Source organism: Callionymus lyra, chromosome 4 (assembly GCF_982586985.1).
Source record: "Callionymus lyra chromosome 4, fCalLyr1.hap1.1, whole genome shotgun sequence".
Classification (NCBI taxonomy): Eukaryota; Metazoa; Chordata; class Actinopteri; order Syngnathiformes; family Callionymidae; genus Callionymus; species Callionymus lyra.
This window is the reverse complement of record NC_141821.1, coordinates 36,882,168-36,910,058: the sequence shown is the minus strand read 5'-3', so window position 1 is coordinate 36,910,058 and position 27,891 is coordinate 36,882,168. Positions and strand designations below refer to the sequence as shown.

The 27,891-nt window shown below is 38.8% G+C and overlaps 1 protein-coding gene across 2 annotated transcripts; it reads left to right on the top strand.

The window, feature by feature from the left end:
- Positions 1-140: 140 nt before the first annotated feature.
- On the top strand, positions 141-27,891 carry LOC148082837 (F-box/WD repeat-containing protein 7-like). 2 transcript variants are annotated; one of them, XM_087790100.1, is made up of 14 exons: positions 141-313; positions 690-1,128; positions 18,958-19,040; positions 19,176-19,311; positions 21,180-21,314; positions 21,388-21,511; positions 22,399-22,535; positions 22,612-22,725; positions 24,245-24,426; positions 24,543-24,768; positions 25,366-25,432; positions 25,509-25,652; positions 26,293-26,442; positions 26,835-27,891. In XM_087790100.1, the coding sequence occupies exons 2-14, from the start codon at positions 691-693 to the stop codon at positions 26,966-26,968; spliced, it is 2,070 nt and encodes a 689-aa protein (XP_087646226.1). In that variant the 5' UTR covers positions 141-313; position 690; the 3' UTR covers positions 26,969-27,891. The 2 variants fall into 2 exon arrangements, with proteins under 2 accessions (XP_087646226.1, XP_087646228.1); XM_087790102.1 differs by lacking the exons at positions 141-313; positions 690-1,128 and adding an exon at positions 16,054-16,330.

Sequence of the window (27,891 nt, the reverse complement as noted above, 5' to 3'; positions counted from 1 at the left end):
TTTATCATTTATAATTGATTAATATCAAAATGATATGATATAAAAAATTTAAAAAAACCATTGCGGTTGGCTACGTTCCAAAACTCCGCGTCGACGTCGTTCGTGACGTCATAAACCCTCGCCAAACAAACAATGCTCCATGTGCAGGAGGCGTAAATAAAAGTTTATTTCACAAGTTTGAGATGTAGCTAATTCACATGAATAGGTCCACACCTAATGCCTTCTGATGAAAATTCAACCGGAACCGAAAAAAAGTTCTCGAAGTGTGTCGAAGAAGATAGAAAGTGCCGCGGAATTTAGGACGTTTTTAAAGGTCAGTGTCGATTAACGCTAGCGTTCATTGCATGCAATGGTGACCCAGAAGGCACAGTTGAGTTAAATGAACGTGTCTCAAAGGTGTCTGGGGCTAAATAAAGCAGTAGAGTCTCTTCATGATAAAAATCGCCGAGTTACGGGACCAGTTGTATCCTGGTATCATCGACCGCAGTCCAGTTCTAACAAGTGTAAACAGTGCTATTCCTTCAATATCAAATCATCCATTAGATTATTTTTAGAAGACATTCAAACGTTGATTGCTATGCTCGAAGTTTTATAATATATCAAAACAATAGAAACTATTATCATCAATGACTTGGTTGTTTTTCCATGATGAAAATAGTGTTTTTAAGAGTGACATGCTCGATTTTCAGAATGCTTTGCACCACAAGAAAGGTCAAGATGGAGGGAGATGTTGGAGAGGAAGAAGATGCAGAAGAGGAGAATACAAGAGACCAAGAAGGACAGAAAGAGGAAAAAGAAGACAAAGAAAATACGCATAATTCTGAAATACAACTGGACTTGAACATAGAAAATCAAAACATCTGCACCTCATCGCCCTCTTTCCTCTCCTCCATGTGTGGAGTTAGAGAAGATGTCACGGAGGAGGAAGAAGAGGGACAGGTTTCTCTCATCACCATTGAAGAAGAGTCGTGTCCGTCAGAGCCCTTTTGTTCGGTTCAACTACAACGGGCCAGTGAACTTCCCAAAGCAGAGGATGAGGAAAATAAAGAAGAGGAAAAGGAGGGGCCAGATGAAGTTGTGGAAGATGACGAGGAATCAGACGAGGAAGAGTCTCTATCCCCTTTGCAGGTAGGAGTTCTCATGTGATCATTTACTCTTTCTTTGGTTGCACTCCTCATCACAAACGTGTGTAAGTTTAACTTGCATTGTTCCCACATTTTAAAATATATGTAACGATGAACATCATAAAAAAATGTATGCTTACTGTAAATTACGTAATAAATCACATCCATCCTCAATAACAGGGTTGGGCAACTAAATTGACTATTGTAATGGGCCGCCAAGCCCAAAGAAAGAAGGGACTTAAAATGGCCTTAATGTTATGAGAAAACTGATTCCAGCAGCTGAACAATGAGTGAATCATTGCGTGACAGTGGCTAGGAAAAACTGAGCAGAACCAGACTTGGTGTCTGTGAGAAGGTGGATTGGGGGGGGGGGTGATGGAGAGTAAGTAAGAGTAAGGGAGGAAGAGTCCATGGAGGTTGCAGGAGAGAAATCTGGATCCGTTGACATGGTGGAGATCCTGGATCCAGAAACGGTTCTGAAGGTGGAGCCCTGGCGTTCCAGTAGAGAGAAAAGTGTGAGTTTAAACTGCACAGGGGATGAATATAATGCACAAAATAATGATACACAGAGAGAGAGAGCTCGGTGTCGAAAACTCCTCCTCCAACAATCTAAGCCTGTAGCAGCTAAGAAAAATATAATAATTTATCGAAAGGTAAACAATTTATATTAAAAAAGTTGTATCTATCTAGAGTAAAGTTTTAAGGTTACTCTTAAACATAGAGAGGGTGTCTGCCCTCATTTAATTTCTTTCGTTTTGCATGTGGGACATGTATAATCACACAAAGATGAAGAAAAAGAAAGAAACTAAAATTGAGTCCTACTTATTGATATTAAGGATATATCTTTTTAGCAATATGGATCACAATATAATAAATTGAGGATGGCACAGCAATAAAGACAGCAATTGTTAACTGTCTTCATGACCCTCTTTTTTTTTCATGAGCATTTGTTCCATCAGAGAGCAGAACTACCGACATTCATCATGAATATCAAACAAAAGCAAATAAAACATGTCATTAAAATTTAAAAGTTATGGTTGGCAGAATAAAGACTGCCACCATTTTATTTATTTTAAAATCCCATATCCATCACCACAACAAAGATCGTTTGAGATATACACAAACAAAGAGCGTTCAGTTAAAAAGTGTGATAATTTATTTTTTATTTTAAGACTGTAATTAAAAAGACGTGGTCAGCAGAGGGCGCTATTCACGTGTGTTGCTGTTTGACTGTGGTCAGACAACTTTCCTACAAGTCCTGACCAAAAGTAGCGTTTAATCTCTGCGGGAAGCCACAGATGTTCAGTCACATCAAAGTTTCATGCTTTCAAAGTTGCTATTGTAAGACTGAACCTTAAGGCATCTTTAATGGGAAAAGTAGTGGAAGCAGTGACCTCTTTAAGGAAGCCACGAGTCTGAAGAGACTGGATCACACAAGCCGGCTATTCAGAATACACACACAACTCTGGGAATTATTTTTTAATAACTTTTAGTGGACAAATGTTCAACAATTTTTGTCTTATTAAGTGTACATTTACATTATGTGTAGAGTGATTTGAGTTGTTGTTATTTAAGTTTTTTAACACATTTGGAAATGGCTGTCATAAGCTGTTTTGTTTTCACTACACAATGAAACCTTTCATCGTGATTTATGCCTTAAGGAGGTGCATCTGCAGAAGTGATGAAAAACATTTGTCATCTTCAAAAGTGAACATGGCCTTGAAATCACACTCATACAATGTCTGCTTGTGCAATGTGTAGATATTTTTTGTATTAGCTACACATGAGATTATTACGAAGCTTACTAGCTGATGTTTTTTATCCTTGAGCAGTAGCTCACCCATTTAAACATGCTATATCATTATCATTGGAGTTGCTTCAGAGCTGTTTGTGTCTGTTTTCCAATATTGTCACGCTCTCTTGTGAAGACGAATATAAAGGAATTTAACATGAGATGAAACCCTTTGAAGAAACTTAAATTCTAATAATGAAGCTTAATGCGTTGTGATTCCACCTATAGATGAATTTATGTTGCATGCATCTACAGGATCTTGTATGTTTTGTCTCTCAACATGCTGTTTGGCAGTTAAACATCTGTTATGATGACAGTTAGTGTTCTTTGTGTCAACATTATAGTTCAGTCTGACAACAGTGATTGTAACACTCAAGTACCAGTCGATGACATCAGCGTTTATTTGTCAGTCTGTGTGGCCTTCAGGTGCCATCGTGTCTCCCAGTTCCCTCTTGGTAAACAATCTAAATTCTAGCAGCTGCGGGCCACGGGGTTGCTGAGTGAGTCTTCTTCAGTGTCACATTGAAAAAACATTACCTTCATTTCATTTTCCCTTATAGCCTTTAGGCAAACTGATTGCAAGAAAATAAGAATAGTTTTATTGAAAGTACTACAAAATTAAAAAACAAGCAACTTCATTTTAGTTATTCCTATAAAAATGTCTCCCATTATCATTTTATTTATCAGTTAAAACGCACATAACAACATAAATGTAATAACAATTAAAAGGCAGTTATAGTAATGACAAACAATAATAAATAATAATAAAATAAATAGTTGTTTCCTTTCCAGTGTAAATCTTTGCCAGTCCCCGCAGAGATAGAAAAACGTAGAGCAGGTGATGGAGGAATGTGCTGCCCCACACATTTCTTACATTCTTTTGATGTATGTGAGCATCTCCAGGGGAAAAATGAGATATGAAGTCTGCTTCCTATATGGGAGCAGACAAAAACACATTTTGCTGCAGCAGTGATTCCCTTGGCATCGTATGGTGTCTCATAGCGGCTTGAGTAATCATTGTTGTTATTAGCTTGTGGTTTCTCAGATTGATAAGTAACTTTTTAGATTTTGTGTATTCAATTTTTATTTGGGAACATGCAAGGGAACCAGTGATACAACCTTTTTTTCCAATCGATAACAAACTTTTTATTTTTGACTGTTAGATGTGTAATGCAGATACTTTCAGAGAAAAGTTTATCCATTTAACCTCGTCAAGAATTTTACATCTGTTTATTTTTCTGCTATAAAAACCTTCTAAACAGACATTTCAGATTATGATGACAATCCAGGGAGGGAGAAAGAAGCAGTGTCATGTTGCGTTCTGGACAATATGAAAAAGAGAGTATAATGCCGTTACATTGGGTAAAAACTGAAATACTAATAGGCATGAGCTGCTTGGTGAAGGTCTTATGTTTCTATGTTTTAGTGCAATGAGTTGTTATGGAGCTTAAATAATAATCATTATAAATAAAGGAGGATTTGGACATCTATTCATTTGAGTAGGTTTTAGACTGTGTGAGAAAAACCCACAAAATCTAAGGGAGATCATAAGATATCCATAGATAAGGAACCTGAGTTTCAACCAAGGAGCTGTTTTCTTCTTCACGTCTTCTCTTGTTGTATAATTATTATTGGATGGATATTTTTGAACATGGTTTAAACTGGTCAATAGAAATCATGTAGTGTTAACACTAAATATCCCGTTTATTTATTGTCCTATTTTCTTTAAAATGTCCTTAAAATGTTTTTATTTAATTTTGCTATCTTAGAGCGTACCTCGGTTTGATGGAAACCTTAAGTATGAGCACTAATCTGATGAGCAGCAGCTCATAATCTAAATGCATTTTCCCCTCTGGATTACTTCCTAGTTGGAGATTAGTCTCACACACACAAAGGCCACAGAGTTCAATACCCAGTTAAGCGGTTTTATCTTGACTTCTAACCCTAAATGTGTGTGGAGTTGATTTGTTGACTGAGGCTTATAAGCACTCGATGAAATAAACGTGTGTGTGATAGACGCACACAATGGCACACGGGCTGGCTGTGAGGTCAGATGATTGGTGAGAATCCAGACACGGTGACGACTCTGGTATGTGAAAGCTGTCACTTCGGAGTGAGTTTATCCAGCGTAATGTTCCTAATGCTTCTTGATCTCCTGCTCCCACTCGTGATTTCCTGCTTGAACACGACACTTAACCATAACCAGGTTAACATGAAGGCTCGGGAATGGAACTAACTGATGATACTATAGGATCTGCTGTATCACTGATTCAAGCAAAAGAGATGGAGAAAGGAATGATTGATATTTTTGAGATGTAAATATTGGGATCCTGAAGAGCTTGGTCAGTTAAATCTCTCTGTCTTATTATATCGCATTAAAAATAAACAGCAGGGATTATGGTGGGGCAAAAACCTGGTTTTTGAAGGACCCTTGTTGTGTAGGTTCTTGCCACATTTAGAATACTGATCATGTTGTATCATGGAGCTCGTATGCAGCTGGGAATATGAAGACCAAATTACTTCAGAGAGTCAAATAATAATGATAATAAGAGTCAGTTGTTTTCAGATCAATGAGCTCATGAGAATATATTAGCGGAGACAAGCAGGAGGTGCTGGAAGCGACACGCATATGTGAAGCACTTCTGCGTAAGAGTGCATCTGTTCGGGCCAACTGTTGGCATCTGAAATTCAAATGCAATTGCTGCTAATTGAATATAATGCTCCTATAATTCCTGCTTCCGCATCAAATGAGCTTTTCGTGATGAGGAGCGAAAACACAGTCGGCACATAAAATAATTACCATCACATTTTAATTAAGCCTTTGTACAGTATAATTTAGTAGATATGAATAAGTATGATCATTTGGTTTAATTTCAATCTTGATTTTCTCCTATATAGTCTTACTGAAACTGTCAAGTGTCTTGAGATAACTTTGTTATGATTTTACACTTGAAGTAAAATTGAATTTAATCCATTATCTCTTAAAGGGTCCCCAACATGTACAATGATATACTTTGATCCTGAGCCAAACATCCCGTGGGCCTCATAAAATGACATGTTGGGCTGGATTTTGTCACCGGGCCATGTGTTTGACAAACGTGTTTCATGTTGTGTAGGTATAGAATAAGGCATATCAAAGTGGCACAAGAACAGCAATACCAGGACTAGCTAATACAATATTACAGGCCTTTTTTTTTCTGCAACTAAATTGTAAATTGTCTAAATTGTAACATCAAGTGTTTGTTTCGAGCTAATTAGGCAAAAAAAAAAAAAAAAATTGCCCAAAATATAACCTTTCACACTCCTAAAATCAAAATGTAAAGTATTTATTCTTTCTGTGCGGCTTGATTACAAAAGCCTAATATCCCGGTACTTATCCAAACTCAATACTGAAACTCTATATTTAAACTGGCATAAGATAAAGAGGAACATGGAAGAAGAGGGAACTCCTGCCAACCAACTGATTGATTTCTTATGTCTTATTTTGAGGGTGATCAGAAAATATGTGTTTGTTCCGAAAAGCATAAATATCATCACCACCACACAAATAAACTAACTATAGCTCATTCAGATTCTTGGCTGGGGAATCTAAACAACATCCTTTAGATGTGGATAAGGGACAGAACAAATTAGACTTATTCTTAACCCCTTTTGCTGTCCCTTTAAACCATGCATGATATTTGGGCATGTAAACTATGACTATATTAAAATTAATATTGAATACATGTTTGTCATAAAGATGGTGTTTGTTTAAATAATTGGCCGGACAGTTTTAAAAAAGATATTTGACACTCGTGTTGTGTTGATGTTTAAGTCAATTTGCCTGAACCTTCCATGGTTCATTTCCTGTATGACTCCATGTGTGTAGTGAGAGCAAGTCTTTCTTCTCATTGTCACATGTTTCTCTTTGGCTATGGAAAAAAGGGGTTTTCTCATAATAGAAACATCTGTAACCCAGTGAAAACATTTGTCCCACATGTGTGGAGGTGGTCTGGTCCAACTACAAAGACTGTGTTCTTCTCCATGAAACGTGGAAGCCTGTAGGCCGTTTGGGAACGGAAGTTTGTGCTGTGTGATATCCAGGCTGGTTGTAAACAAAAGGTTGCATCCGAACAGGATGGTTTCAAACATTTGTCATATAATTGCCATGCTTTGATCTATATCATGAATCGACTCATCTGGATATTGTCGATCTTTGACAACAGTGTGCAACTCAGGGGTGAGTTAGTCAAACTGGTATCAAGGAAAAATACTTTTTCAAGCTTGACAGTCAGTGGACAGTGAAAGTGGACTGTCCTGACTAGGCAGACACACCTAAACACACCCTCGCATCCCCTCTGTGTGGATGTCTGAGGTCACATTCCTGCATTCCAGTCGGTGGAGTTGTGATGGTCCTGCAGAGTCAGCACACGCACACGCACATGCACATGCACACGCGCACGCACACGCGCACGCACACGCGCACGCGCACGCACGCACACACACACACACACACACACACACACACACACACACACACACACACACACACACACACACACACACACCCACACACACACACGGACACACACGGACACACATGGACACACACAGACACATATTCTGGATCATTTTTTTCAAACTTTGTGTGAAATATTATTGTGCAACCCAGCCAGATCTCTTTTATGTGTGAGTATACTTGTGTACTGTGCTCTATCATCAGCCTAGAAGCTTCTTATAATAACAAAGTGTGAACACAGAAATAAATCCTGAGTCAAGAACAATCTGTTTAATTTGTGTTCCTGACACAGTTTTTTTATTTAATATATAAATTACACTTCAAAATGTACCTCTACTAATATGAAGTCGTCTCAAATAGTTTTTATGTATGGAATTTGTCACATTATTTACCATCTAACTGCTGTTTGGCTTTGTTGTGAGACTGTATGGAAAACAGCTAAAAAAAAACAAAAAACCTCCTTCTTCCATCACCGTTACTTCATTGTGGGTTGTTAAGTGCAATTTAACCAAAAACTTTCCTGCCGATTGAATCTCATGCTGAGCAGTTGTATTCCACCCTAAGATAACTTATAGTAACCAGACCAAAAAGCAATAGATTCCTGTTTAAACATGGTAAATGTTCGCACCACATCAGGACCTGCATTTCAAAGTCCCTCAAACATGCCAACTCATGCACAATAATCTGAATATATTTTGAAGCACAACAAACTTCTTTGGAAAAATGTTGTTGATATTCTTGGTTCAGAAACCATTTTCAGAAGTCTGGCACTGATATTGGAATGTCTTTCCCAAAACCGACCTTTACCAATGTCTAGATTTAAAGATATTTGTTAATTTCGGTGTGAATTAATGCATGTTAAAAGAAGGAGATGGACTTGCATGTGTCATATATGGTGATAAAATATTCAAACTTGTCCGAGTCCTAACTAGTCGCACAACATTTTTACAACTCATAACACCTGACAAAGCTTCCATGCAGGTACAGGTGATAAAAAAATATTTTATGGCTTCCAAATAACATGTAGAATGCTGTATTGGTGTGTCGCATTAAAGAAACCACTGAGCCAAAAGACAAAGCTTCCAAATACCCAATTAATCTATTATATATTCTTACATGTGAAAATAAGATTTGGGTTATTGATGTGAGTACAACTGCTTCTCCACTATAGGAAGGGTGGTATCTTGTCAGGGTGTCTTCTTCGTAAGGTGTTCAAGACATATCAGACTTGGAGAGCCCAAAGAACAGAATCAGAACAAGAGATTTTCTGTTAAGTAAACGGTATCAAAATTGATGTGTAGGTCATATCATCTTTAACAAAAATAAAACAACTCACAAAGCAAAGGTTATCGTTCTCCACAGTCTTTGTCACCATAGAAACTGTAACTAGCACTGATAGGAAGCGGTGGAAGAAAGATAAGGCTTGTTTGAATGTGCTGGTGTGTGTCCAGGACACAATGATCAACAGGTGTTTTATTCTGTTGTTATTCTGGTGTTATTCCCATCAACACACACTCTTGGTTTTTTACAGTGTGTAAGGCGACACTTTAAAAATGCCTGTAAAATTCGTAAAATCCGATTGGTCCCCAGCTCCATCGTCCTTTTCCTGACTTGTTCTGTTCTGTTGGTGTAAATTGATTTACGTTTCCCAAGAGGTTCCAGGTAGTTTGAAAAGAGACGCCTAACCCTGCAAGTCACGTCAGTTCCAGACTTGAAACTCTTCTTTGGTTTCAGACATCAGACAGCTCCAGCAGGAGCAGCTGCTGACCAAATCACACTTTTATAGCACTCATATATAATTAAGGAACACAGAACTAGGTTACAGGGTCAAAAGCCTGGTTTTCTTTTAGTTTTTACACATAGCCCCTGAAACTTAAAGCAAGTTATAAAACATTAACAGTATCTGAATTTAATTCAACAATATGTCTTCTGGCAATAGACCAATTGTAAGCTGTAAAGATCGGTGTTTCCTGCTGAAGCTTCTTCGTAATCTACACACACACACTACCCCAAAACAAGGTTGGACAATTTTGCATCATCATTTCAAGGATGGAGGGTTCAATTCCCTCTCACAATGATTGTTAGAGGGAACAAGCTCTGGACACTTTTAGTCCTAGAAAAACTGATAATATATAGATATAAACCTTTTTTTGCTATACATATCCTATTGCCAGAATCTTGACAATATACACACCCATAGTTCTGTAATTTCATTTGGATTTCTGGATTTTTAAAGGGTTCGCTCTTCACTTAGCTTCTTGTATAGCCTCCCCCGCTCCCCTTTTTCTCCATCTCCTCTTTCTTCTTCCCAGCGGTCACAGCACAAGACTGTCCACACCGAGTCTGGTTCTGCTCAAGGTATCTGTGTGGTAAAGGAAGTTTTTCCTCGCCACTGTTGCCTATTGTGATTCACTGGGACCTGTTTTTGCTTCTCTTATGACGTATTATTTAAACCATAGTGTCTTGAGATATGATTTGACACTTCAAATAAAATGGAAGTGTATTGAGATTGATGTTCTGTACAACCGACGTTGGCCCATAAGGGAAAAAAACGTATTACTTTGAGAATTTTCATTGCACTATTACTCTGCAAAACTTTATAGTAATCAGGAACCTGAACTATCAGAAAAGACTATCTGTAATGCACTAGAACAAATCTGAAAAATTAGGATCGCCTCCATCTCTGTCATGTTGAGGGTCCTCGTGTGTTGATCTCTTAAAATATCCAAAGGCCTGGCGAGATGTTGAAGTGAAATCTGGCAACCATTCAGTTTAAATCTTATTACAGTAATCTGTGTTGAACAGTTCCTCATGAAAAGGAAACCTGAAAGTTGAGGTACGCTGCCAGTGCTGTCAGACGTGTTATGTGATGCCTGACCTGGTCTATTGTTGAGCAACAAAGTGCACACTCATCAACATTGACATTATGGTGGTGTTGTTCTGTGGTTGTTTTACTGTTATCGGTTCCTCCATCTGTTGAGGCTCATCTTCCTCCTGCGGCATGACTCGCTCGCATGGATGAATCTCATCTCTCCCAAGAGAGCGGTCGCATCTTTGACAAACGCTGAGTGGATCGTTAAAATATACATGAGCTCTAAAGTCACTTACATCCCACCAACACCCTCGGCATCAATTATTGATCCGCCCGGCTTGTTTCTTCTTCGCACCTGTTGTTTGCTGCAGTGCACGTCTTTGACCGGTCCATTCAGGGTTTCCTCCTGTCAGCTTGTTTTAACCGCAGCATCTGATCTGATGACCCTTATGGAGGCTGGACTGAGCCGGTCTAAATCAGATTCAGGTGCTGCTACAGATGTGCGTCAACATGGATTAGGCTCAATGTGTACTGATGGTGGAGCACTAAGACTCTGCAGACGGTTGTTTTAGGTTATTCCTATATGTTATGATGTGTCATCAAGGGAATCTTTTCTTGCTAGTCTTAAGGGCAGTTTGTTGACATTAAGTTTCTCTTTGAAGACTGACCAAGCAGTTCAACATTCACAAAACTTTAAAAATTTAACATTTTGATAAATATGAACACAGAGATTTAAGCTTTTAGATTCAGAGATCTCGCTACGATCAAAGGCTAAAAGAATTAACAAGTAAGCAGAGAAGCATTGGAGAAATAAAGAGGCAGACTGAACAGTGTTTGGCTTTCTAAGGTCCATTGAAGGAATGTTTGAATCCTCTTTGTGAAAGCTTTCTTGTTTGCTTTTATTTACCAAGGAAGAGCATCGATTTAGACTTTAGAAAAATAACGCTTTAATTCATATTTGACTACAAAAAAAACTAAGTTGGATACCAAAATGTAAAATATTTGGCCCCAAAACTAATTTTAAGTTTCTTCAACGTTACACTGTTTTTAACCCACAACCTTTTAACCTTTTGACCATTCCTGACCATGAATTCATTTGCCAGTGCCTTTTCAAGTTAAAACAACTCTGATTGATTTCCAACACATCTTTGTTTATCATGATTTACATCTATAAGCCCAATCAGACTTAAGTAAGTTTTATTTATTTAGTAATATTTATTATTAATTATAGCTAAGTGTAGTTTAACAGTAGCAGGGCACTCGCTGTGATTTATTAGGAAATATAAAAAAATCTTCTTATTTTTACCAGGGAAAATAATACTTAATAACTAGTACTTGGATTAATTAGTTGTACAGTTCTAGCAAAACAAGCATTTTCATAATAATTTAATTCACAGGAATCAAATTGTCAACCAGATTAAGAACAGTTTCATACCCCCAGCAATAATAATGAGGAAAAGTTAGTTCACAATGTGATCCTGTCCCTGTTTTCAAGGGAGATGTTAAGTACTTCTACTTCTTTGTTTTGTCTTTTCTGTCATGTGTGATCTGTGGATTGGCTTATTGTATGCCTGTTGTTGTATCTTTTATAATGAGATGACTGAGTTCCTATTTGCGCAACAAATCTACCACCTGGTATTAATAAAGAAACCTTAAACGTTGACTTGAAATAGACAGAGGAGGAGTTCACACTGCATCCTTCTGAGAATCTAGTCGTAAGAAAATAGCCTTGATTTGAACAAAGTAGATCTCTCATGCTAGTAACTTATCAGCAACTTGTTTGGAGGTGGATGGAGCAGCCTCTGAAGGTGGCAGGCTGTTTTACACACAATTGCAACCAAAAGTGATAAATGAGCAAGTAAATGAGCAGGTACTGTACATTTTATTAAATAGTCTTAAAAACTTAAAAACATAGGTGTCTGAGAAGTTAAGGGTTCAATCCATGATTGTGCCATTGTGTCCTTGAGCAAGACACTCTAATCTGATTGCTCCTGATGGTTGAGCTGAAAATGAAAGAAAGCTTTATAAAATAATTTTACAATAATTAAAATATGTTTCAGAGGAGTGTTTGATTAATTTACACGGCTCTTACTAAAATATGTGCACTGGCTTTCTGACTGCAGCTCATAAACAATCATTTATTCTATGTCAAACTCACACACAAATATGAGTTGAAACCAATCTTCAACACATTTTTTTATGTCCCTCAGTCATTATTGATTCTTTACACGCTCACTAGCGCATCCAGCCACAACATATTCACACATGTTTTTGAAGATTGTGTCTTTGAAGTGCTCTGCTCTCATTGCAGAGTCTGACAGAAAAACAAGTGTGTGTTCTTGTGCACACGTTCAAAGATGGACGTTCACAGTCGACCTCGGCCCTCAGGCACGCTCTCACCACGCTCGGCCCAAGTCACCGTCTTCAAGTGTGGGAAAGAGTCAGCTGTTGTAATGCGTAGAACACACAGCAGTCTCAGGTTTTACAAGGCCTTCAGAGGGTAAAGACTGCGGGTTTGCATTCCCGAGGGACTGTTTGTAGATAAACGAGTAGAGAAAGAAAGGATAACAACAAACAGATAACATAACAAAACAATTCTTAACCTTCTTGAATCCACTTTTTATTTTGGAGGGTTGGAATAGATATATATGGTAAAAAAAAAAGTCAAGGGGCCTCATTTCTTAAGAGTGCATACACACATGAAACATGCAAACTTCATATGCATCAACAATCAAAAGAGGGTAATAAATGGATGGATTTCCCAACACTTCCCCTAATAGTCTCTCTAAATATGTGGTAATAATCGCATTTGTAAAATATAAATGTCAACACAGAAGCATGTCTTACATCTTAATATTTCTTTTGCACCATTTCTTGGTTCGAGTGTACGCCCGTTTTAAGTAGGAAATCCACATACTTCTTCGTACAGGGGGCCACAGGATCCAGATCTTTTTTGTGCTTCTCTAAACATTTAATTCTTAATTCTAATTATTTATGTATCATGTCATACAATTCAAATAAATAACCTACACTGATGATAATTCAAAAACTGTTAAGTGACCTAAAATATAGGATGAAGTAAATATTTATCTCAATCTCTATTTTTGTGCAGATGTTTCGGGTCTGTGCCTTTCGACCTGTTGATTGTGACGTCAGAGTTGGAATGGCTCACCGTGGATGGGAGTTTTTAATAGATGTGGTTTATTCATTGTGTTCTGAATCAATTATAGTCTTGGACCAGAAGCGCTTAATCTGTGAAGTTGAATTTGAAGAGGATGTATCAAAATAAAAGGAGACCAAAGGATGAGACCTAAGAGATGGTGACATTGAAGTGCCTCATGAATAACAACTCATGTCGGCTCATGTATATCAGTTTGTAATGCCAGTCAGGGGGCGCTAAAGCATGTGACAAATAATGAACAAACAAGAACTGCACACACTAGTATGTATTGGCCTTGTTTAATAGTTGACTCATTAGTTATTCTATACTTACCTCTGGCAAAAATGATGGAAATAAGTTTGAAACTTAGTAACATATTGATAGTCCTTTGGACCTCATTGTTTGTGTAACCTCTACTACATTCGGAGCGACCTTGTTTCCTCCTATCTAAGAAAACATTTGTCATCCAGTAGGTTGGGTCGCAAGAAATTTGATTATATGTTGTTCATCTGGCGAACATGTGCACACACGTGCCTGAATACCTGTGGTTAGGGTTCAATTGGCACTTTTACTGCAGCAACTCAGAAGTCAACAAACTTCATGCTTTGACTGGAACCAAGTATAGAACAGAATGCACTGTATGAGGGTTTAAAGAGGAACTAGTGAGTTGAAACTCAAGATCTATTATCTTTAGCTTTTAGATTATGTTTGAAAATAAATTGTGTTTCACTAAGAACTGAAACAAAGTCTCACAAAGACAATAAAAGACTATCTTATCTATTAAATATTGGGTTGTTTCAGCGTCAGCCTCAAATGCTATTTTTCTTGATATATGTGACTCTAACTCTAATCATTTCATTGACACTACTGTTCCTGCCACAACATATCTGTCCAAAGTCTTCCTTTAGAGATTTTCTGAGAACCATCCTCACAAGAACAATGACTCAGGCAGGTTGCAACATAGTTTTATTGACACAACTCAGTAACAGGACAGTTTCAAATGTTACATTATCCATCCAACGTTTCCCCCTCAGGAATTTTTAACTCTGAATATTTGGATTGGAATGTACTTTTCACTCCTGGATCTCAGACTAATATATCACTTAAGCTTTCTTTTACAATCTCATAAAGGACGTATGAATCGTTGCCATCAGTTTGATCGTTTCACAAAAATCACTGTCAACAGGAATTTTTCTGTGTTTCCCAACACATTATTGATCAGTCACCCAGAGTCGGATGTCACAAGAATCCACAGAAGTGGACTAACTCAGACCTCCATGCTAATGTGAGAAAAGATTGTTTGTGGCTTTCATCCACAGGTGTCAAAAAAACATGCACAGGTGAGACAGGTGGTGCCATGTTTTGACTCTCACAGAGGAGACTTGACCCTTGACCCTCTGTAAGCACTGACAATGTGCCAGCAGGGGTTTCACTTCTGATGACCCACGGGTCAATCAGCTGTGAGAAAGTGTGGACCTCTAATGACCCCCCCCCCCCCTGCTTGACTTCTGTGTGTGTGAAGTGCTCTTTTAAACAACAAATAACATTTAGTTAAGTATGTAAAATGCTGCAGTACCTTATGGGAGTTGCTGAATCAGTGTTGCTAGTGCTTGTTGTCATCGCAGAATCGGGGAAGCCTTCAATATCTGGTCTGCACATGTACGAGAGACAAGGCAAAATAAAGCAATTGCTTTAAAGCTGTACGGTTTGTCAATAAATGTTTTTCTTTGAAAAACAGATTGGTTTGCATGCTGCATGTCCTTATTTATAATGAGAAAGTGTCAAAGCAATAAGCAGCCATGACTTAAAAAATGAAATGCAGTAAACACATGACGAACAGCAGACCTTTAACTGTATTAGTATTTTCGTACATATTCACATACACATCTAGTAAAGAAATCCTAAATGTTTTCCTGGGACAGAGAACAGACTTAAGTGGACCGAATGGTTACTAAGACTAGTGGTAACTTTGGCTAACTGTACAATATTATATTTTTTATTTATTAATGTATTCATTCATGCTTTTGATGATGTACACAATAATAATCTTAATCCAAATTAATATTATTTTTAATTTGCATGATGTGAAAAGAAAAAAAACACTGTGGCTTCATTACAAATGTGTTTCCAAAGACAATGTGTCAAATGTATACATAATATAAATATGTAATACAACATACATTTATCCAAAACCTGAAATTTAACAGTAATTTGATGTTATGCAATTGTATGAATAAAACAAATCGCTACACTCCATGACACGTATATAAAAGTAGTATAAAAATGGTTTTCTAAAAGCATCTCTTAACCGACAATCACATTTTTTTTATTATTTATTGAAATACTTTTTTAAGTTTGCATGTGTAGTAGATTTAAAGAGATGGATGAAAGGCGATGGTCATTTGCTGTAAAATTGTCTTTTAGACAATCTCTCCCGCACATGCGCAGACCCGATCCTGCACACCAACTACTACTATTAATATAGTTGGAATTGTGTCATCCTTTCAACGTTTCATTCAGTTGCATTTGAAATAAATAAGGGCCGTGTTCGAGTGAAAACGTTAAACGTCCACGCCAGGGAGGTGGATCTCGACGCGACCATCAGGCTGAGGTGGCCCCTCGTCGCCTCCTCCTCCCGCGGCTCCTCCCCTCCTCCCGCCGCATTCCCCCTCTCTGCCTCCGCCAGACATGTCCGTGCGTGTTCCTCTGAGCTGCACTCGCTCTCACCCGTGGATGTCGTTCTCTCCGTCGCTTCCACGCACTCCTCGCTGACCGGGACGGTGCGTTAGACTGCGGACTCTCTCTCACCCTCTCGCCGCTGAACCTCTGGAGGTCTCTCTGGTCTCCACCTTCCCTCGGAACTCGCTCGCTCCCCGGGGGAGGAACCCAACCTGCCGGCGCAGCCATGGGCTTCTACGGCACCTTGAAGCTCATCTTCTACAAAGTGAGTACCGTGGGCTTGTTATTGGGTCAGACCAGATCCTCGAGACCTTTATTTAATCCTGACTTTACAAATCCTTCGATCGAGGGTTGATTGACGGGTGTCACGCGCGCGTCACCCGGATGACGAGGCGGTTTCCCTCTTGACAGTGGAGTGTCCCGGGAGCGCGCGCACGTGGTGGCGTGTGCCAGTGCGTGCGTGCGTGCACATGTCGGTGTGTACGTGCAACACTGCGGAACTGAACCACGGAGATGAAACCCCCACATCCACGACCAACCACTTGAATTATGGGTCCCCGATGTGAAGGTGCACGCGGAGCGCGTGACGCGCTGCTTAGAACGAGCCTCGCATGCAAATAAACTCGAACAGGATTTTTTATTTAAAATATAATCCCTATTTAGGTTATGGATGTTTGAATGCCTCACAAAAAGTAGTCGACTGGTTCTTTATTTAGATTTAAGAGCAAATCTTTTTGGTGATTTAAAATGGTGGGTGATTATCACAACCATTAGAGACATTAAAATGCAGGAAATCTGACAAAAGTAACTCAATATGTGCATCTTTATTTTAGGTTTATGTCAGAGTGACACTGAAATACTTATTTTTCTGATAAAGATCCATCACTGGATCTTTCGTGGATATCCCTTGAGAGAGGAGAAGAAGGAACACATCCTTCCCCCACTTCCAACCCTGTGTGTGTGTGTGCGCGTGCACGTTTGTGTGTCCAGGCCCGGCCTGAGAGTGAAACGACAGGAGATGCAAACACAATCGGTGGTAGTGTTTTTATTTCCGCCTCTGCCACCAGCTTTTTAGTATCTTCCTCATAGATCCTGCAGCCCAACAGGTGAATCGTGATCCGACTGGTGATTCATTTGAAGATGGTGTTCGGTGCAAATTTTAACACACATTAGCGCAACATTTATTTGACATTGACTCGCCTAGCTGGACTACATTCACTGTTGGTATTTATCTGGAGTAGACCCTTCAAGTTCAAATAGAGATATCACTAGATTATTTAGGATGACGTGTCTTTCTGAAGAGAACATGTGCAAGTTGGTGTTTCTATAGTTCCATAAAAAGAGTGTCAACCTCTAAATGGAATGGTAAATACTTTTATCTTGTTGATATTTGTGGTTTGATATCCAAAGAAGGCATCCTTTATTTCTGAAATGACTGTGGCATATTATTCCTTTTCAAAGTGAGCTTAAGGACAACTATCAAAAGCTTAAGATAAATCAAAAGGAAACCCATTTTATTCATTTGTTTTTCTTTTGTCTCTGCTCTCTATCTTCTATTCAGCCGTGCTAAATTCTATTTGAGATTTATTTTTTGGCTTCAACAAAAATTACAAAAGCGCGACATCTGTTGACAGAATCCATCAACACAATACCCCACAATGAAAAGCAGATTATCAATTCCTCTCTAAAGCCCTGCTTTTTATTGTGACTCTGCGGCATGAGTCAAATTCTCAGCCTGTTGCCAGATGTGCGGCGGCAAGAGTCGGCTTTGGGTATATATCGCTGACTTGTTGTTTAAGCGACACCATGAGGGTTTTTTAAGGTGTAGGATGCATGGAGGAAGGAGCTGCTGACTGGCACATCTCAGCCGCGTGTGTGCGTGTGCGTGTGCGTGTGCGTGTGTGTGTGTGTGTTCTATTTTGGACCAGTGCTGCACAGGCGACATTCCTCTGATTTTCTGCATTCCTGCTTTCATTCACTGACACCAGGGAAAGAGATGGAAGCTGATTCAGAATTCTGGCTCGATTGTCTGTGAACCAGTGTTCCTTTTTTATTTTTTTTTATTTTTTAAGCCTCATTACTCCACCATGTGCCACACTAAACATCATTTATATTTCTATCAATTGACATAAATTATTCTACATAAACCTTGTTTAGAAAACCATTTATTTTATGATTAGAATCAGAAAAAATGTATCTTGTGATGTGTTACATTTCAGAAATTTAGAACAATTTAAGGTGAAGTGGCTCATGCTTCGATCAAGAACTGGTTATATGTACACAATAGTATATACTGTATAACTAGGAAAGTCATTCAAAACTGGACTGTTTTGTTAAAAATATTTCTTACAGCCACAGACAATGCGGTGCATCTTAAACTTTTGAATTAAAGTTTCATTTCATACCAGCATTCACTTTTGTTCTTGTTGACAACTTACCAAGATTTGAGTCTTCTTCTTTCAGCCACATTGCAATTGAAGGATTGTATGGGAGTTTATCATGCCAAATGATTGCTTTAAAGTTGGATCAAGTACCTCAGTACTTCTTTGGTATTGTCTGGTGGCACTAATATACCATTTTAATGTAACCAACATTTTGAATGTAATAAATCAATCAATTAAAAAGATATCTATTTATTAATTTGTTTTTATTTATTGAAATATTTGTATAAATAATCATTTTGAAATGGTTGATTAAAAATAAAATAAATATAGGATTCAATATTACAAATTCAAGCTTTCAATATACAAACTATTTAAAATGCTAAGTTCAATATTGTGGTGGCACTGATATATCTCTCTATAGGATTGCAACAACCTTGAAATGATTTGTGATCATTTCTATGTTATTCTTAGCTTAACTTGTCTTTGGTTTTCTCTGTGGTGCCACTAGATGAAGAGGAAGTTAGACCACGGTCCAGATGGGCGTCCATTTCCCTCTGGAAAGAAGCACTGCAAAGGCAGCGGATACATCAGGTGAGTGTTGTCTCCATGTTGATGCTTTTCACACATGTATCTTCTTAAACTGTTGTAACAGTTTGATTATAAACTCTCATGTCACCGATTTAAAGACTGAGTCAGAATATAAACTATAACCAATGTTTTCCGTAGTCCCTCCAGTCTGGTCCAGGCCACTCCCACAACTTTTGGTGAACTACGGCTTGATAACGGACATTCAGCTCAACGCCGGCGCGTGGCCTCTGGTCCGCCTCCTTCAGGCCTGCAAGACTGGCTTCATACCTTCCAGGTGAGCAACCATACCATGACAAGTCGGTGCTCAGAGGGGACAAGGTGTTGGCGAGGCTTTCTCAACAGTCATCTTGGGCTGAAGCCTGTTCACTTATGTTTGTCATTTCCTCGAAGTCGCCAAGATTGGTCACTCACAGCAGCATTGAGATTGTGAAAGCCTTTTTTCCTTTGAGACCTTTCTAAAAAAGTGTTTTAAGAAGTACTTAATACTTGAGGGTTCATTTCTTGTGAATTGGCTATGAATCTGTCGGCAATGAGTCTGCTTTAGTCGCTAAAGGAGACTTAAACAAAGTTATACCTGTGTGACATACAAAATAATGAGTATATAAAGACTCAATAATCTAGTGCAGAAGAGGCTCGTGAACCTACTGTACAATTGTCTCTGGGTTTTTTTAAAACAATTATTATAAAACGGATAGATTATTGAATGATTGAATTTAGTTGTTGAAACGTTGACATTTTTTGTTAAAAAATAAAGAAATGTACACATCATTTTGCAGCCCTTAAATATACGAAGCTTCTGCCGATAATGTGACATCGTCTGCTGTCTCATCATTGGCTTGCTACTCATTTGTTATTGTCTGATGGCACGATTATACAAATGGTTTTATATTCATTGAATAAAAGATATGTTTTGTTGAATTATTGTGACACGGTTTAAATTATAATAATGGCTATAGTTCAGTGATTAAATTAAAAAAATACATTATTAAAAAATCGTATTCAATGCCTAAAAAACTAAAACAAAGTGTCAACATTTACAATGTTAAATTACAAATCAAATACCGTTTTAATGGTGGCATAATTTTCGGGGCCTGTCCTTAAGGTAAGGCAAAAGTAAAATGGCATGAGTAAAATAAAAAACGTGTAGTGCACATAATATGCATCTTTGCATAATGCTGAGTCAGCTGGATCCCTGGGCTGGGTTCTCTGAGAAGATATAGATGGATGGATGGATCGAAGGATGGATGGATATACATGACAAAATGAGCATCTCTGACATCATCACATTAGTAAACTGACACACAAGACTGTGGTCTATCTAATATAAAACTGTGGTATCCCTTTTCCCTCTAAAAAAGTCCTTCTACCACATGTTTCCATGGCAATGATATTCCAGCATAAGTATAAGTTCGAACATGTGCTATTGAGTTGGACACACAAACTGGCAGCAGGCTATATTTAGCTGAGTGATAATGGAGCAGTAAGATATTAACAATATAAGCGCCAACATGAGCTCTGCTCACATAAGCTGGTGCTGTAAAAAGCAAGCGTTCTTCCTGAGGATGGTTTCAAGTGGGATCTGTCGCTGCACAGAGTGGTAGAGAAGCATGTCCTCCTGGCTTTGCGCATGGAACTAATTACAGAACTGAGGTAAACAAATAAAAAAATCACAGGGATGGTTTGAAGCTCCTTAGTGGTAAAATATCAACACACTTAAATATCGCAATCTTTTTTTAATGATACATTATCAATATTCCACTTCCTTTCGCTGGATGGCAACAGTTAATACTTGCTTAGCAGCTAAAGGAACAGTCAAGATCCTGCAAGATCCCGGCATTGATTGAAGAAGTGGGATGCAGTCAAAAACGTTTAGAAATATTTTAGGTTCAATACAAATGAAAACAGTTGCGACTTAGTCAATAGTCATGTAGTCTGCAACACCATAGTCAAGAACTCAAACAAAACTACAAATGTATCCTTGTTCGCACAATGCTGAGATATACAGTATATCACAATGTGTCGTGTTGTTGAACCTGTTCCGTCATACATATGGTATCACAAGATTTCTTTCAGTACATATCCGTACTTCAGGGGAAGCCAGAGACGTAAAAACGTGTGAGTTGAGTCCTATCTTCTCCTCAGACCTGGAGTGCACCCGAGAGGCTGTTGGCCCTGGATGAGCTGATTGACAGCTGTGAAACCAGCCAGGTGAAGCACATGATGCAGGTTATCGAGCCCCAGTTCCAGAGGGACTTCATATCCCTGCTCCCCAAAGAGGTAGACTTGGATCTTGAACAACAACACAAGTGTATATATTCACCACATATGTATGTTTGTTTTGTGCTGGTAGCTGGCGCTGTACGTTCTGACCTTCCTGGCTCCCCGAGACCTGCTGCAGGCAGCTCAGACCTGCAGGTACTGGAGGATCCTGGCCGAGGACAACCTCCTGTGGAGAGAGAAGTGTCGAGAAGAAGGTAATCCTTTGCACAGTTTAATTTCTATCTTACGGTTTTGCTGAATAACAGCGAGGTTTGGTGTTAACGATAAAAAGCGGCTTTATTGGAGGCGTTTTTTATTATTCATTAACTGCTCGTGAATATAAAAAGCTCATTAAACAGCAGGAGGCCTGATCGTGACTGACTTCAGACTGGAGCTGTTAGGGTTACATTTTTACTGGTGCTCTAAGGCTTTTGTTTTGGTGCAGTTTGAGGGATTATTTCATGATGTTTGGCTTCTGTCTCTCCTCTACTAAAATCATCATGAAGTACACATTCTGCTCACACACGATCCTCGCCGGCATCTGAGGCTGACTCAGGGGGGCGGGGGGGACATTTCTAAAAGAGTAAGACGTCTGGATGACGGTGTTCTCTGTCTCGACATGCAAATCCTGTCTCCTCGCGTCCATGCAGCGCAATGCAGTGTTGTTCCTTCTCTCTGGGCATCAAGCCAGTCAGCCAGGATTCACTGCCAGCACTCTGCGCTCATACCAATGAGGCTAGCTAACATTAGCACCTCGCCACAGCCATACTAATGATTGCCAGTTAACTGCAGCTCAACGGCGCCAGCCATCAGACTCATTTGTAGTTGCTGCTGTCGGGCCGGTGGGGCAATGACATGATCGACCAATGACTGAGCGATTGCTGTGGTCACCAACGGTCAGCTGATAGAGGCCAACATGCTAATGAATCCTGTACCGGTGCTCCATCACACACTCATTGTGTGTGGACTTCTTTTAGTCAAACTAGCTGTGAACATATGGTAGTATAATGGAGGCATCATATATATAGAATGATTGAATTAAAAAAATGTTAATGTTATATTGAATGTTGTTGTTTTTTTTAATTATCCAATACCTCCTCAGGTATATCCGAGTGTCCCTCACTTCGTCGCAGGAAGTGCTCCAGGCAGGGTTTGTTTGTCAGCCCGTGGAAGTCGACCTTCATCAGGCAACATCGTATTGAGAACAACTGGAGGAAAGGGGGTGCTCAGGAGCCCATGGTACTGACCCCCACCACAACACACCCTTCTTTCATATTTATGTATGAACGACCTTTGACTCTCCTCTGCTGTACAGGTGCTGAAAGGACACGACGATCATGTGATCACTTGTCTTCAGTTCAGCGGTGACCTGATTGTTAGCGGCTCTGATGACAATACACTTAAAGTGTGGTCGGCCATAACTGGACAGGTGAGCTTATGTGTGTGTGTGTGTGTTTGCTGAAGGTTTAAGTATATCTGTGCCTTCAGAATACTGAATGATTGAATTTAAAAGGTTTTAAGAATTACATTATTTTAATTAATAATAAGATTAAATTGTTTCTCTGTTGAAAGGTTCAATTAGTTTTTTCCATAATCAAATTCAATAATTTTTATTTAGAAAATGTGAATTTGTTTTATTCTTTTAATAATTGAATTAGAAAATTCTAAAAAAAAAAATTATTTTATACACATGGTTTGACATTCTAATTGATTCATAATCAAAAAATGCATTTTCTAAATTTAATATTCTTTTGTAGCATTTTAAATTGAATATAGCGATTTTGATATCATACTCAAGAACATTCAAAAAATGTATTTAAAGTATTTAAAAGTAATTAATGAATTCAAAGATTCAATAAAACAAATGTAATCTTTCAAATATAGAAATTACTGATTATTTAAAAAGAAATTCTATAATAAAAGAAAAACAACTAAACATTTGAATTTTTTGAAGTTTTATCAACTGAAATATTAGATTGAACATGTCATTTTCGGATGTGACTGATATACTTCCATAAATATCATGTTGATTATATAATTAGTGACTTTATCCTTCTTCAGGCAACTTCCAATTGTTGTTCTTTCTTGATGTTTTTCTGGCATAGAACCATGAGAATGGACACCCAGTGTTAGTGGATCTCTGGTTTTGTTCGTCAGCCTCGTAGCGAGTCAGTTGGTCCGGCTGTGTGCGCAGTCACCTCTCCTCTTGTCCTTCCTGTCAGTCTTGATCAAACACAGGCGGCCTTGTTTAGTTTCGGTTGAACATTCTTTTTACAGACACGCCCACGTTTCACCACCGTCAAGACCTGCCTGTCACTTTCCCCGGAGGCGACGTGTGTCATACAGCTAGAAAGATTGCCATTACAGTACACGCACACGCACACGCACGCACACGCACACGCACACGCACACGCACACGCACACACACAGACACGCATTGCCTCAAGTCAACTGGTTTGGGGATTGCCAACACAATTTCTCCGCATCACCCACGACAACAGTGCTTTCTAGAGAAAACTGTAATTTAATTGTGTACCTATTACATGGCAGTTAAGTCCAACAAATATTGACTCAACGTCACTTTTCTCTCACACAGACACACACACAGTCTTTATTTTGATGTTAACTGTGACTTAAACTTAAGAGTCTAAAATATGATAAGCAAAAAAATGTGGCACCAAGCTGCGATTATAAGTATTACACTATGGGAAGACAAAAATGAAAAGTTTTCATCTGAGAAAGTCTGTTTTGTTTTCCTTTTATCAAAGAAAATGTATAATTGTTTTTAATTGCTTTTTTAACTTAAACGCAGGTAAACCTGGCACTGTTTTTCAGTTTTGCATCTTACACATGGGAGTGTGGCTGTAGTATGATAGTGAGCCCATCTCGATGAATCATCAGAACTGCCGTGATGACTCATGTCCTCCATCTTGCTGCCTTTCCCTCAGTGTCTGCGCACGATGACGGGTCACACGGGGGGAGTCTGGTGCAGTCAAATGACGGGCAACACGGTGATCAGTGGCTCCACCGACAGGACGCTGCGGGTGTGGAACGCAGAGAGCGGAGAGTGTGTCCACACACTGTACGGACACACGTCCACCGTGCGCTGCATGCATCTCCATGGCAACAGGTAGCACCCGATCACCAGCCCAGTGATGTCACACCCTCTTCATGTCTGAAGACAGTCTTCATATAGGACACGTTCATGTGTTTCTGCTGTCATGAAACCTGCTGTTTGTGTTGCAGGGTGGTGTCTGGCTCTCGGGACACAACGTTGCGTGTTTGGGACGTTACAACAGGACGCTGTGAGCACGTCCTCACCGGCCACTTGGGGGCAGTGCGCTGTGTTCAGTTCAATGGCCATCGCGTGGTCTCGGGGGGCTACGACTACAGGGTGAAGGTGTGGGACCCTGAGACAGAGACGTGTCTGCACACCCTGCAGGGTCACACCAACAGAGTGTACTCTCTGCAGGTACAAAATGTTTTTAAATATTTTAAATCACTATATTGAAAGATTGAAACTTATTTTTAATAATTGAAGACTAAATATTTTCATTTTAAAATGTGTACTCTTTTAAGATATGTATAATTGATGGTATGGTAATAGTGTCACCATGATGGCAAACATTTGATCGGTAGTTCAGTACTTTTGGTAATGTCGGGTGGCAATCGAATTTAAAAAGCTACAAATAAAATATCTCAATTCAAAAATATATTTTTGCATTATTGGAATTAGAATATCAACCTCTATGTGTAAGAATTATTCAATTCAAATAATTTAATTACATTTTTTTTAAACACATTGAAAGTTTGACTATAGAAAGTATTGAATTCAATCTTAAAAGAAGGATAATACAACCTTCAAATATATACATTAATAAATTAAATAATTAGAAAATAAATAAATGCTTAATAACACAACATTTAAGTAAAGAAAGAAGAAAATAAAGACATTTTAAATTCCATTAAATTCAACCATTCACTATTCTGATTGGCGCTGATATACTTAAATAGATTCAGTATCATTTTTATTTGATGTTTAAAATAAACTTCTCTTTCAATGTTGTAGTTTGATGGCGTCTACGTGGTGAGCGGCTCTCTGGACACGTCCATCAGGGTCTGGGATGCAGAGACGGGTGCGTTGTTTGCCCTGTTGATGGTAATCAGAAATGAAAACGAACAACTCTGCTTATTTTTCTGGTGCTTTCTCAGGCGCATGTGTTCACACGCTGACGGGCCACCAATCCCTGACCAGCGGCATGGAGCTGCGGGATAACATCCTCGTATCGGGAAACGCCGACTCTACGGTGCGAGTGTGGGACGTCCGGACAGGACAATGTCTACACACACTGCAAGGTGAGACCAAACAGAGATGATGGGGAAGACAGTGTGCACAGCATGAAGGTGTGCGTGCGTGCGTGCGTCAGCACTGTCTACATGGGTTTTAAATTTAATAATCTCAATCTCGTGGATGAATAAATATAAGACACAAAGAAGTAATTTAAATAGTTATTTATTATGTCTTTACATTATATTATTGGCTCTTATTGTAAAATGAACAGTACACTATAGCCTAAAATAAATAAATTGATCTGAATTGGTGTTTGAAAATGCCTTTAAGGTGTTTTATCTGAAAAAAGAAAACACTAAAGTGTTCATCATGTTATTGCTTCCAATTTGGATTATTTCAAAAATGTATTTAAGGAAACCAAAATAAATAATTGTATTCATTCATTGTTATATTGAAAGGTTAAATGTGTTTTTGTTATTCAATTTTTTATCTTGAATTAATAATTTCTTTCTTTTTACTTTCCAATGTAGAAATCATTGAATTCATTTTTTTAAATAAGTAATGAAGCATTTCTTAAAGAAAAGTCAACATAACATCTCTCAACCAAATCTTTTTGTATAAAACCATTTTGTTTTTCTAATTGTGATCACTTGATTTTTAAAGATGCAACCATTGATAACTTGTCACCCCCCACCCACCCCCCAGGTCCCTTCAAGCACCAGTCAGCAGTGACGTGCCTTCAGTTCTGCAGAGGTCTGGTTCTGTCCAGCTCAGACGATGGCACCGTCAAGCTGTGGGACTTGCGCACTGGAGCTTACCTACGAGACGTGGTGGCTCTGCAGAGTCGGGGATCAGGTAGAACAAAAGATCACATCATCCTTAAGCAAGGCCAAATGTGACCCTTTAACTGTTTTTATGTGGCCCTCTTGAGGTCAAAGATCATGTAGAAACTATTTTATTTCGTGTTGATTTCCATGATACACTACTAGTCTGTAAGTATGACTGTAGGGTTTTTGTTCCTCAGCTATTGTCATTTTTGCAAAATTTAAGAAAATGTTTCAAATAGTTATTTTATATCCGATTTTAAAATGGTTATATAAAATACAATAAAATAATAAGTTAGAGTGATAAGTATAAATCCAAGCTAATATGCTTGACGGCCCCTTTCTTAAAGTGGCCTTTTGAGAAATGTAATTGCTAAACGGGTTCTGTAAGTAGCGATGTGTAAACATATTTCTGGTCTGCAGGGGGTGTCGTTTGGCGCTTTAAAGCCTCCGACACGCGGCTGGTGTGTGCTGTGGGCAGCAGGAACGGGACGGAGGAAACCAAACTGCTGGTGTTGGACTTTGAAGTGGAGGTCAAGAAGAGGGAGGTGGACTAACGAAAAGGGATGTGATTTCATCAAAGAGACGATACTGGACTCTTGCATCTTCAATTCAAACGTTTCCGACAGTCAACACAGAATGTCAGACTCTCGTCCTGATAGGTCGGCTTCAGCAGCGTGGCCGACACAATCGGGACGATCTCCAACGACCATATATGAATGTTTGATTGGCAGAATCACAGCTGGTCCCATGGCAACGTGGGCCATCGACTAATGCTAATGCGAGAAGAACTTGCATCGCTGCTAACCAGGAGGTTAAATCTACCAAAATCTACCACATGTTTACGGACAGTGAAACCAGGAAGAGCAGTGTGGACAGAAACTGAACCTCAGTCAGTATTTTTGCAGCTTCCAGCATCATTTCACTTCTCTGTTGCCTTTCAGTGTGTTTCCTGCTGCACAGTAATATGCTCAGTGCCATCGTTGATTCTTGGAGCCTTGAGTCTGCAGACGACGACATTCCAGCTTTACTTTTACACTTTGTAAACATCCCCCTAATGCTGCTTTTTTATATATATTATTTGGTAGTTGTTACTAATGTTGTTGTTGGGTGATCCAGATCTTCTCTCCGATAACTCCCCAGCATACTCTTAATACCTAGATAAATATTTTAAAACTAACACCCCTGAACAGACGTTTATCTGATGAGCTTTAGTTGCTAGGCAACACCTCCAGCCAGTAAGCTGAGATTCAAGATATATTTCTCCCCTAGAAACAAGTCAGATTTCAGGCCCATTTTCGTTTTACTTTCCAACAAGTGTTGCAGGTTTTTGCGGCTCTGAAGAAATCTATGTAATCATGTAAGATAGTGTACATAAGAGAATGTGCTTATTCAGCTTTTTTATATGGAGAAAAATATTGTTGTGATGGCAGAAACACTGATAATCATGACTATTGATGAATAAAGATGTTTTTATTAA